This window comes from Hemitrygon akajei, chromosome 18 (assembly GCF_048418815.1).
Source record: "Hemitrygon akajei chromosome 18, sHemAka1.3, whole genome shotgun sequence".
NCBI lineage: Eukaryota > Metazoa > Chordata > Chondrichthyes > Myliobatiformes > Dasyatidae > Hemitrygon > Hemitrygon akajei.
The window spans coordinates 56,149,250-56,162,239 of record NC_133141.1 but is presented as its reverse complement, the minus strand read 5'-3'; the positions used below and the strand labels follow the sequence as shown (position 1 = coordinate 56,162,239).

Genomic DNA, 12,990 nt, shown 5'->3' with positions numbered 1-12,990 from the left:
TTTGTACTTCAGTGAATAGCATAATGACAAAATGTTTCCAATCTGTCTCATAAGCAGTAATAAAAAATTAAATCAGAGCAATATGCTCAACCAAAGAACAAAATTACCAGCAATCAATCATCATAACTGAAGCAACTCAGAGGCTTCAATGAATACTAGTTGTGTCAGGAAGGATGATCTGTCAGTTTGCTTAGCTGTTGGGCTCAATTAGATTCTCCTGTTATGTAGGACAGATGACAATACACTGCCTCTCAAATCTAGCATTACCCGAGAACCAGCACCTTCAAAGCAGTTTATATGCCTATGATATAAACTAAGAGGGAATTGAAATTTTTTTAAAAAAAAGTTTAGTTTAATTGAATGTTTTTATTTTATACATTTGTTAATCTTATTCACTGCAATTTAATAGATTAAATATTCCTGAATGTGAAAAACATTTTGAAAGCAGTGGCAATCTTTATAGCTTTTGAGATGTTAAGAGGTTAACAAAGAACAGGCAAAACTCCACAGACAAGATAGAGCAGAGTGAACAGAGGTTGCTGCAACTGTGAAGCAGCAGCACGATATGCTGCACCAGTGTTCATGACTGGAGGCAAAAAATGAACAGCAAGGTGATTTTTCTATATTACACAGGAAAATGGAATGTTTTCAAACATTCTTGTTTGAATGTTATTTGCTTCAAAAAGGCCTGGTAGGAATTCCCATGTTAACTGCACATTTGTCTCAAAATTGTCTTAGTGAATGTGTGTGGTTGGAACACAAGCTGTTTGGATAATTTAATAAGCAAGATAATTATTTCACAAGGTATAACTGACTTGCTAATCCATAAACAATACTCCATGACAGTAAGAATTCAAATCCAGGTTGATGGTTTTCTTAGAATGCATTTTATGCCCTAACAAACCATGTTATGTTTTCCAGAAATCATTTAAAAGTTAATAAATTAAACTAGGAAAATGTTATTCAGAGAAATCTAAATATTTAAGAGATCAGTGAACTGCAAGTTGGGGGCTGCATGGAGATATGAATCAATTATTGCTTCATTTTTTATACTTAACATACCTATCTCAAATGTTTTTAGGGTCAATGTGCTTCATAAAACATCCAAAATTTCATACATCAAATATCCTTAAATCAAGCAATCTTCATTCATTTCATAATAGAAAGCTGCTATTGGAAAATTCTGTGGATTCTGGTTAAGCAGGCCATCAGTTAACTGGGGCAGCTGCTTATTTGAGACAACTCTTATAAGAACAAAAACTGATCCAGGAAATAGCCAGGATTCTCTTTGTTATTTGGGACACTACAGCACTTCACTGGGACAAGAGACTGCTGCCGAACAGTTTCTAACTAGCATCAGTCTCGTGCATGTGTGCTTGTGTTCAAAAAGCAGGGATTCTTGTCACTAATATTTGGCGAGTAATAAGCAGTAAGACAATTCAGAACTGTATTGCTCACTACAGTTCAAGCACTCAGGCCTGGAGATAACAGAAAGGGTCGGGAGTGAAAAGGAAACAAGGATATAATTGTCAAAAGCATTGTATGAAAACAGTCCCTGATTTGCACTAAGTGTCTATGCTGATTTTGTTCATTTACAGTAAATCAAAAGAACACAGCAGCAAACACAGGATGAATTCCTCCACTGATAACTATAAAGAATTAATATACTGTTTTATAGTACTGTAGTATTGGGAGTGTTCAATTTGTTATGTATTTAAGTGAAATACAGAATTTGTTACTCAGTTAAAGAATAGCTTCTTTTTTTATACCTTTAACTATTTTCATGAAACTTCTGTTAATTGGGGGGGGGAAGCCCCATAACTGGGCCAAAATGTGCTGGTCCCGATGAGTCTCAATTTACCAGAATCCACTGTACTTCAGTATTATCTTCTCAAATAAGCTAGATATGGAGGTTAAGAATGTATTCTCCTTGAAGTTACACTTCATATGCAATACAAACCTGTGTTGGATAGTTGACATACTGGAGGGCAGAATTACTGGAGACCATGGCCCCCAAGTAAGACATTGAACAAACTGCATACAGCCAGTGAGGCGTTCGTTCAACTGATGCCTTTTCAAATAATTGTAGCACTGGAACAAGATGCAAAAATATTTTACCAATAAACAATTCAGAGAATAGGTCAAACATAAGAGTCTTTCAAAATATTTAATACTGTCACTCAAACATTGTGCAAGCATGTTTATATTTAGAAATTACAAATGGCTAGAGATAACACACTGGACAGTCAAAAAGTTAAAGTTTATTTTTACATCTTGACATATTTTATCAATTACAATATTTTAATTGATTTAAATTATACCTGCAAATTGTCCAGTAATATCTATTGTTTTCTGATACAATCTATAATATCACAGCTTTGTAAATTTGACCTAGTATTAAACTGTCTGCAAATATGCCTATTAATAAAAGCTAAATTTTCACTTCAAATAATGGCTATTTGTTTGTCAGCATGTATACAAAGTCTTAAAGCCTCAGATTGCTCTTATTGCTCTTCTAGAATATTTTATATAATTTTAATTTTTCTCGTGGTCACCAGGCAATATCTCAGTAGCTCAAGAGATTTCATTATCCACTACGGAAAACTACTCTATTGACTTTTTTCCCTTAAAACTTGTAGTTACTTACTTAGTTTGGCAAAAATAGCATTAATAATACACTGGACAAACACAAGTGATTTTGCATATACAAATGTTTCTTGCTGCTCTCCATATTTACTTCTGGTTCTGCAAACAAAGAAAAAGATGTTTAAGTACTGAATGAGAACAAACTTCACAGTGAAAACAAAGTGCTGGAAGGATGTACTCAGAAGATTAAGCAACAATCTTAGAAATAAATACTTAAAATGAAATGCAGAATACCACCATATACATTTGGTTTTGTACAAATGCTGGAATGAAACTAATTAAACCGGAGAAAATTAAATCAGAATTGCTCCCAAAGAATGAGAACAATTCGTGTTTACTGAGTTTAGATGAAGTACCACAGCTATATTATTTATATACAAATAGTCAAACTCCAAACTCTTCAGCTCCAGTTCATTATAGCTACCATCTTCAGACAATATTAGGAGGTAAATACCAGAAAATATTATTTATATCACCTTATGAAGACAGCCCTTTTTATCAAATCAAACTGCAACTAAGCCATACAGCTAAATCCCGTATCTCCTTTGGGATCAATAAAGTATTATCTTGTAAAGGTACACAAACTGCTCACTGAAACATCATTTAAATCTGAAGATGGTTTTTGCCTACACTATCCAGCAAGTTTGCTGACCCCTACCACTCAAGCAAAAAATGTCTTTTATCATCTCACTAATCTTCTACCAATTTCTCTAAATATATGGTGCGCACATACAGCCTGAGTTTCTAATATGGCTGAGTAATTGGCACATTTCTGTACGAGTTGGATGAGATTCCAAAATTTATGCAAGAGCACAACCAATTAGCTATCAACTTAAAGACCACCTCTCAGAAACCTAATCACTCAGCTGGCAAGTTTATTTTGTGGTGTTATTTGACCCATACACGATATTGGAGCAAAAAGACTGCCTACTGTTGGAACAATAGTTAACATCCATCAACAAGCAATTAATGGAAAAATTCACTGGTTATACCACAGGTTATGAGGAAATTGTTAAGGCCAAAGGTCTTGGTAGCATCATTTTCCAAGTGTTTTGTAGTTGGACATGGGATGAAGGTACATGGAGGGAGTGGGGTAGGATTTACGGTAAGAAGTCCACTAACTTTCTTTCATCAAAACTGAATTCGCAAATGTAATCCCTAAAAGACCCCAGCCATTAAAATGCTTCCAGCCCACCATTCTTTGTTGCTTTGCTGGTACCGGCATAAAGTACAAGAAAATTTCAGCTCTAATCTACTGAACCAAAACACTGAGGCTGCCAATGTCCACAATCCCCCCGAACAAACCAAGGTATGAAAGTGGGCAGTTGATGGTGAAAGGGGCCAAGAAAATTAAAAGACCTAGCCAGGTGCCCATGTCACACTGACACATACCACATTGCAAGCAGCACCTTTCACTTTATTTGATCTTTTAGGGAGGGAGTGAAACAAATTTCAATACAATCCGAAAATATTTTGGTTTGTATTTTTACAATACAAATTTGTAAACTTGAATAATTAAAACAATAGAAATTTTGTTTAAGTAGTGAATATTTTTATAAGAAATGCGATAGATCGAGAATAGACCATAAGGAGTCTTCAGCACTGATGAAGCTTTTAAAATTGGTTTCAAGTAAATTATGCTGAAATGCACATTACACCTGCTGCAGTTTCCTGCATTTTAAATAAGGAAACTATTATTAGGTTGTTTATTTGCCAGTATTCTCAACATAAACTAGATATTAATACATTTTAGGGCGTGTCTTTGTATACATGGCTAAAAATAAATAGAATCTAGTTTAACAAAACAGTCAGTGCCCCCCCCCAACCAATTTGACCCTCAATACAAGGATCATGACTCATTTATTTAAATCTACAGCCCTAGCTATTAACTGTGCCAAGGGAAATACTAATTCCTACTCAACCTAGCTAGGCTGCTCACAATTTTTTTTAAATACAAACCTTAACTCGTCCATCAGCCCACTATGTTCCATAGAAAACAATTCTAATCTATCCAAATTTAGCTCAGAATAAAAATCCTCCAACTCAGAACCCTCAAAATTCCTCCCCAACCCATTCAAATCCTTGCAAATCTTTTAGCTATTTGCTTCTTGCTTCTAAATACTTAAACATGAACAACAAAGGGAGGCATTTCACACAACAATCAATCTGCTGGAGGAATTCAGCAGGTCAAGCAGCATCAATGGGGGGCAGTGAGAACTTGTTGACGTTTCAGATTGAAACCCTGCAGATGGAAGTTGGCCTTCCTGCAGATGCTACTTGACTCAGTTCTTCCAGCAGATTATTTCTTCCTCCAGATTCCAGCATCTTCAATTTCTTACACCTTTGAATTATCTCATGTTTTATTAAATGCCATCTACACTCTGAATATACACTTCTAAATCCCTTTCTCTGTACTTTCAGAGTATTCTTTTCCCTTATTTGCCCTACATTAATATACTTCTCATTTGTTGTCACCAAATCAATGCATCAATGTCATCCAGCAGCCTAGTTTTCTTCTCCATCCAAACATTTTCAAAATCACAAACCAACATGTGCAAATTGTAATATAATGTACATTTCCTTCTACAACTATTCCAAGGTTCAGTAGAAATTTCACAAGATAGAGCCTTCCCCGCCACTGAGAATGGTCATTATCACACTACAACCATTAGTCACAATAAACACAGTACCAAAATGTAAATAACTGCCAATGAGCTTTGCCATTTCTCCATACTATTTTACTAGACATCCGTGCATAATGCATTTATTTGCAATTATTGACCATATTTCTAGTGTTTTGAACATCCATCCTTGTGCATTTTCCATCTTTCTGCTTCTTAACATAGAGCACTGAGCATGAATAATAATAGATCTTTCAGCAAACCACAAACATCTAACAATGGTTTCTAAAACAAGCTTGAGACCCAGCTTCTTACCCACATCATCATATTCAAGTCTTCCAGTGTCTCTGACAATTAGAAATTTTGACAGCCAGTATTAAATGAGCAATATTTACTCCATAGGATGTAGCTATCATCATGACAAACCAAGTATGCGTACTTCAGACAACACGGGAATTAAAAATGTGAAAAGAGGGGCAACAATGTTAATGTTGATTAGAGCATCAAAGAATGTGCACACAGATCAGTAGTAATTATAGAAATATTATAGGAAATACAAGGCCAAAAGCCAATTTAGACTTCGAACATGCTGATAGTCAACTGGGAGAAATCTTTTCTCCGGGAGTTGCAATTTGCTATAATTTTTGAACGTCTCTTCTTATCAGATACTTTAACAATAAAACCAAATTTAACATTTGTATATTTTTGCAGATTTTGGACCTTTTTTCTCTGCCAGGTCGCTTGTCCAAAACTGAAAATACGACAGGCCTTGATCCACTAGTTTTAAACTCAAAAGAAATACCAATTTATTTCAATACTAGGATTAGGTTTCCAATGTATTCTTACAAAAGGCCATTATCATACCCTTCAATTACTCAAATTACCAGGAATTGCAACATACAATTTCATGTGCAGAAACATTCTTAGGTTAAGCTGTAAGAGAAGACTCTCCACCCTTACAGTCCTTTCTGTCACAACATTTGCCCCAAGTTAGCACAGCAACGGTGCCGCCATTTGGATGAGGGATGTTCTCCTGGCCCTCCAGCACTTACATGGCCTCCTGCAAGATCCCATAGTAAAAGTAACAAACGAAAACAGCCACGAAACAGAGCAACAACCGCAGTCGGTCGCTCTGGATCCTCTCCATGGAGTTCCTGACAGCACTCCGCTCTATCTCACCAGCAACCACAAAAGCCACGCTCTGTTTTCCCAGTGGCGGCGGCGGCGGCTCCGGCTCCACGGCAACATATTGAGCAGGCCCCATCAGCCCCCGCGCCGTCAGTCAGGACCCAACAAAGGCGAGGAGTCAAAGCTACCGCCTGAGAATGCAACAAAATTGCGGAGCTCAAATAGCTTCCATAATATATTTATATTCAACACAGGAAAAGCATTTAAAAAGTAGAGTCTCATAAGTGAATTAATGAAATAGATTTGAGTTGCTAAATGAGAGAACTACACCGGCGCTGTCGGGGGGACTACAACATATAGGGTCCTCTGCCGGCCTTAAAACCGCTCCATCTGTCGTATGGTTTCATTGATAAGGCACGCGCGCTAGACTGTCGTGTTGATTGGTGATAGGCGCGCGTGCGCGCTGAGAGGTGTTATACCATTGGTGACGGGGGCGCGCGAGCTCGCCTCGGTGAGCTGGCGGAGCAGTATTGGTGGACTGGGGTCGCGGGCGTGTTCGCAGTTGCTTGTCCGTTCCGCTGGAACCTGGGAAGTTAAGGTGGTAAAGTTGTACTTGATAGTGGTCAGTCAGCGTCTCTGGAGAGGAAACGTTAACATTTCAGGTCGACGACCCTTCAGCGCCAACTTTCAAGCATTAGCTTCACCCCGACATGATCGTTTACAAACACTTACGTTTTTTTAAAACAAGAACAACTTAGATAGATAGATACTTTATTCATCCCCATGGGGAAATTCAACATTTTTTTCCAATGTCCCATACACTTGTTGTAGCAAAACTAATTACATGCAATACTTAACTCAGTAAAAATATGATATGCCTCTAAATCACTCTCTCAAAAAGCACTAATAATAGCTTTTAAAAAGTTCTTAAGTAGTTTACTTAAATACATTAAATACAATCAACCCCGGCACTTTAACATATCTTACTCCTGGCGGTTGAATTGTAAAGCCTAATGGCATTGGGGTGTATTGACCTCTTCATCCTGTCTGAGGAGCATTGCATCGATAGCAACCTTTCGCTGAAACTGCTTCTCTGTCTCTGGATGGTGCTATGTAGAGGATGTTCAGAGTTATCCATAATTGACCGTAGCCTACACAGCGCCCTTCGCTCAGCTACCGATGTTAAACTCTCCAGTACTTTGCCCACGACAGAGCCCGCCTTCCTTACCAGCTTATTAAGACGTGAGGCGTCCCTCTTCTTAATGCTTCCTCCCCAACACGCCACCACAAAGAAGAGGGCGCTCTCCACAACTGACCTATAGAACATCTTCAGCATCTCACTACAGACATTGAATGACGCCAACCTTCTTAGGAAGTACAGTCGACTCTGTGCCTTCCTGCACAAGGCATCTGTGTTGGCAGTCCAGTCTAGCTTCTCGTCTAACTGTACTCCCAGATACTTGTAGGTCTTAACCTGCTCCACACATTCTCCATTAATGATCACTGGCTCCATATGAGGCCTAGATCTCCTAAAGTCCACCACCATCTCCTTGGTCTTGGTGATATTGAGACGCAGGTAGTTTGAGTTGCACCATATCACAAAGTCCTGTATCAGTTTCCTATACTCCTCCTCCTGTCCATTCCTGACACACCCCACTATGGCCGTGTCGTCAGCGAACTTCTGCACATGGCAGGACTCCGAGTTATATTGGAAGTCTGATGTGTACAGGGTGAACAGGACCGGAGAGAGCACGGTCCCCTGCGGCGCTCCTGTGCTGCTGACCACTATGTCAGACCTACAGTCTCCCAACCGCTCATACTGAGGTCTATCTGTCAAGTAGTCCACTATCCAAGCCACCATGTGAGAGTCTACTCCCATCTCCGTTAGTTTGTGCCTTAAGATCTTGGGCTGGATGGTGTTAAAGGCACTAGAGAAGTCCAGGAATGTAATCCTCACAGCACCACTGACCCCATCTAGGTGAGAGAGGGATTTGTGCAGCAAATACGTGATAGCATCCTCCACTCCCACCTTCTCCTTATACGCAAACTGAAGAGGATCCCGGGCGTGCCTGGTTTGTGGCCTCAGATTCTGTATTATCAGCCGCTCCATGGTCTTCATCACGTGCGACGTCAAGGCAACAGGTCTGAAGTCATTCAACTCCTTTGGTTGTGGTTTCTTCGGTACCGGGACAATACAGGATGTTTTCCACTGTCTGGGTACTCTTCTCTGCTCCAGGCTCATGTTGAAGATGCGCTGTAGTGGTTCTCCCAGCTCTGTCGCACAGGCCCTCAGTAATCGTGGGGAAACTCCATCCGGTCCCGCCGCCTTGCTGGTACAGATGCAAATCTAAAACAACACTAAAATGCTGGAAACGTTCACTAGGTCAGCATCTGTGGAAAGAAAAGCCAAGTTAATGAGGGACATATGGGGCTGAGAAAGCTGTGACAGGTATAAACTTATAAACTGGAGTCAGATCTGGACATTCACCTTGAGTTACACAAAGTAAATTTGAATCAAAAAGCCTCCAACCTGATAGCGTGAATATTGATTCCTCCTTCCAATAAACAAATCCCCCCTCTTCTTCTACCCTCCACTCTGAGCTTTCACCTCTTCTCACCTGCCTATTACTCCCCCCCCCCCCCAGGTCCCCCCTCCCCATTTTCATTTGGTCTAGTCTCTTCTATCAGATTCAGTTCCTTCCTCTCCTGAACTTCATCTTTCCAACCCATCTGGCTTCACCTATCAACCTCCCCACCACCACCTCCCTCACCACCTTATTTTGGCATCTTCCCCTTCCTTCCCAGTCCTCTTGAAGGGTTTCGATCCAAAATGGTGACCATTGGTGCTGCCTGACCTGCTGAGTCCCTCCAGCATTTTCAAAGTATACAACTTGAAATTCTTCTCTGGGTAGCCATGAAACCAAGAAAAAGAAAGGCAGCTCAATTTTGTGTGTTGCTGCTGTTGTAATTAGCCATGACATGCCTGCATTGCTCATCAGTTCAGTGGATTTGCATATGTGTGATCCTTGGCTTTTCAACCAAAGCAAATGTGAAGGAAGTTATGCCAGTCATTTATAGAACTGCATAGGCTGTGGTATAATGTCCACATCTGGCCACCATAGTTCAGGGCACACGTAAACACCATATAGAGCATGCACGTGATTAACAAGGATACATAGGCTTTGGATACATAGATAGGCCAGAGTAACTGAAGTTAAAGCAGTGAAGGTAAATGGGAGTACAGCTCCAGAGCCATATTTAAGTTTGCTGGTGACACCATTGTTGTAGGTCAAATCAAAGGTGGTGACGAATCAGCGTGTAAGAGGGAAATTGAAAATCTGGCTCAGTGGTGCCACAACAACCTCTCACTCAATGTCAGCAAGACCAAAGGGCTGATTATTGACTTCAGGAGGAGGAAACTGGAGGTCGTTGACTTAATCTTCATCAGGGGATCAGAGGTGGAGAGAGTCAGCAAATTTAAATTCCTCAATGCTATCATTTCAGTGGATCTGTCCTGGGTTCAGCATGAAAATGCCATTACAAAGAAGGCAGGGCAGCAACTCTACTTTCTTAGAAACTTGCGCAGATTTGGCATGTCATCCAAAACTCTGACAAACTTCTATAGATGCACAGTGCAGATCATTTGCCTTTAAATCAGGAGACAAGGGGGAATTGAAAAATGCAGAGGGACTTTTTAGATGGTGTGCTTATGATACCGAATTCTTTCCCAGCAGAGGAGATAAAAGATTTGAACTATGGATAAAGAAAGGTCTTACAACCTACCTCTCATTCACACATAAAAGTGCATTACAAAGTTTTCAATATTTTTTTAAAAATAGGTACCTTCAAATACGACACTACTTCAACCAGAGTTGTAGATGTACAGACTTAACAACAGCAAAATTAGAAATTTTTAAGATTTTGAATTCGGCTTACAGCTCAATGCCAAGTAAATCAATTTCTCAATTATATAATGCTCTTTTATGCCAAAAATGAAAATACATTGTATATTAAAGTGGGAGAAAGAAATGGGGTTGGTACTTTCAAGAGGTTTGGGGGAAAATAAGCAGCTTTCAGTGGTCTTCAACCAACTTTGGTTTGGAGAGAACATTGCTGGAAAAATATTAAAAGATACTTCAGGACCCCATACCAGAAAAAATATAAAGACACAAACGTGGTGTGTTGGAGAAGATGTGGCTCCAAGGAGGCAAATCATTTCCATATTTTTTGGGATTGCTCTAAATTTATATTGGAAAGGTATTCACAGAACATTAGTTAAGGTATTTAAAATACAGATAGCTCTGGACTTTGTGACTCTGTTTGGGGCATGTATTGTTTTCAGAACAGAAGAAAGATATAAAGTTGCTGCATGCCCTTTAAGCAGCAAGAAAGAAATCAATCACCAGAAAGTGGCTAAATCCAGTATCACCCACTTTAGAAGAATGGCATGAAATTATTTTGGAAATATTTAAAATGGAAAAGATGACTTATTCCCTGAGAATTCAAGAAGAAAAATTATCAAATTTGGAATAAATGGATTGAATTTATAACCCCAATGCGAGCAGACTTTAGACGACTCTCCTAATGGTTCATACTGCTTTTCTCATCAACATAGTAATAGTGTTAACATAAGCTCCCTTAGTTTGAATGTTTACTGATTTATTTCTGGAAAATATGGAATTAACACAAGTAAAAGACTTGGGGGAAAAAAGATAATTTGAAGTAAATAAGTACACAGGATGTTTATGGGTAGGAGCAAACATGAACACATTAAGATACAAACACCTACAATGGAAGTTACATAGGTTACACACATTATTTTGGAGAAGAAATGGACAAGAAATACATGGAAATTATTATTCAACCACTATTATTACCAATTTTTAAACTAATATTTAGTTTAATAGTGTGGAATTACAATTGCACATAAATATCTATTTAGGTGCCTAATTATTTTTCTTTTAATATCATCTCAGTGTGTACTTGTGAATGTATAAATATATATAGATTTATATGTCATATGTTGTGTTGAATCAGGACCCAACTGCAGAACACAGACACTGGAGTCCCAGAAACAGGACAAGACAGGATGCAGTCTAGGCAGGGGAAGCAGGACCAGAACAAGGGACTGGGAATAAGGAGCCTGGGGTGGACACCAAGCCCAAGACTAGACAAGGACCCAGAACCTGGGTCTTGCCTCAGGCTCAGACCCCCAAACCCAGGCAAAGACATGACAAGGCTTGGCTAGGGACTTGGGGTCTTGAGGCTTGGGTCAAGGCTGCAGGCTTGGAGCTTAGGGAGCTCAGAGGCTGGAGCTAGGGGCAGACTAGGAACAGTACATCAATATGGAGCCAGGACTTACCCTCCAACAAGCAGGGACTCATCTTTAACAGGACACTGACATGAGACAGGACTCATCTATAACTCCACACCAAGGTGGGGCAGGACCACCTGTCAGGTAACAGCAGAACAGCCTGACCTGCCCAACAGAGGCCAAAAACAAGACAAATTCCACCCAACCATACTCAATACCAGGGCCACTTATATTCCCAGTTCCAATATGAGCCTCAGGTGTTTCTAGTTAAGTCCAACCACAGCAAGGGACCGCTGGAAAGTCTGGAGTCCGCGGACCGGACCACGAACTTCGGACTGAACCACCACATTATACATATGTAAAAAATGGAAAAGGCTTTATATGTAAAAAAGTTTGTGTAATACTTGTGAATACCTTATCCAAATAAAAATAACATTTAAAAGAAAGAAAAATGCAGAGGGAGCTAAAGGAGAAGATCAAGGTGTCTGAAGAGGAATACAGGAGAGAGCTGGAGAACAAGCTTGGGCAGAGTAGCATATGGGAGATGTGTAGGGGCATGAAGAACATTACTGGCTTCAATCAGCCTAGCTGTAGAGCCTCAAAATGCAGTGTGAATGGGTTAATCAGTTAAACCAATTCTTCAATAGGTTGACAATTGCCCTCCTGTTCACCCCCCCCCCCAGCACACCAATCCAGGTGCCGAGGCACCTAATGCTCCCTCAGCACCAACACCTCCCCTCTCCAGTTCAACACATGGATGAACAAAACAGGCTACTATTGTCTACATCCCTTCCTTGCCCTGCACCTCCCATCCACACCTCCACATACTAACTGCTATCGTCCTGATCTTCACCCCCGCAACCCCCGTCTTCCACCAACTTCCCAGTCATCATCGACTCAGGTGAGAAGGGCTCTGGGGAAACTCAGACACGGCAAAGCATTGGAATCAGATGGTGTGAACTCCAGGGTCCTGAAGTGTGCTGAGCAGCTGTGTGGAGTTCTCCAGTGCATACTTAACCTGTGTCTCAGCCTGGAAAGGGTCACAACTGTGTGGAAAACATCATGTGCGGTCCCAGTACCCAAGAAGGGGCAAACAAAAGTCTTGATCGACTACTGTCCAGTGACCCTGACCTCACACATCATGAATTCTCTAGGGATGCTGGCCCTGGCTCACCTCTGACCCCTGGTCAGATCAGCCCTCGATCCCCTCCCTACCAGGAGCACATTGGAGTTAATGATGCTGTCATCTATGTGCTGAACAGAGCCTACTTCCATTTGGAT

General features: G+C 40.2%; 1 protein-coding gene across 2 annotated transcripts in view; it reads right to left on the bottom strand.

The window, feature by feature from the left end:
• Nucleotides 1-6,563, bottom strand: part of slc35b1 (solute carrier family 35 member B1) — a 28,932-nt gene extending 22,369 nt beyond the window's left edge. Inside the window, exons 1-3 of one of the 2 annotated variants that reach the window (XM_073071702.1) lie at nt 6,320-6,563; nt 2,648-2,745; nt 1,961-2,091 (exon numbers count right to left, since the gene is read on the bottom strand). In XM_073071702.1, coding sequence (XP_072927803.1) covers nt 1,961-2,091; nt 2,648-2,745; nt 6,320-6,531 — 441 coding nt within the window. In that variant the 5' untranslated portion in view covers nt 6,532-6,563. The remainder of the gene's footprint in view (nt 1-1,960; nt 2,092-2,647; nt 2,746-6,319) is intronic. The other variant, XM_073071703.1, reaches the window with a different exon arrangement.
• Between the last annotated feature and the right edge of the window lie 6,427 nt (nt 6,564-12,990).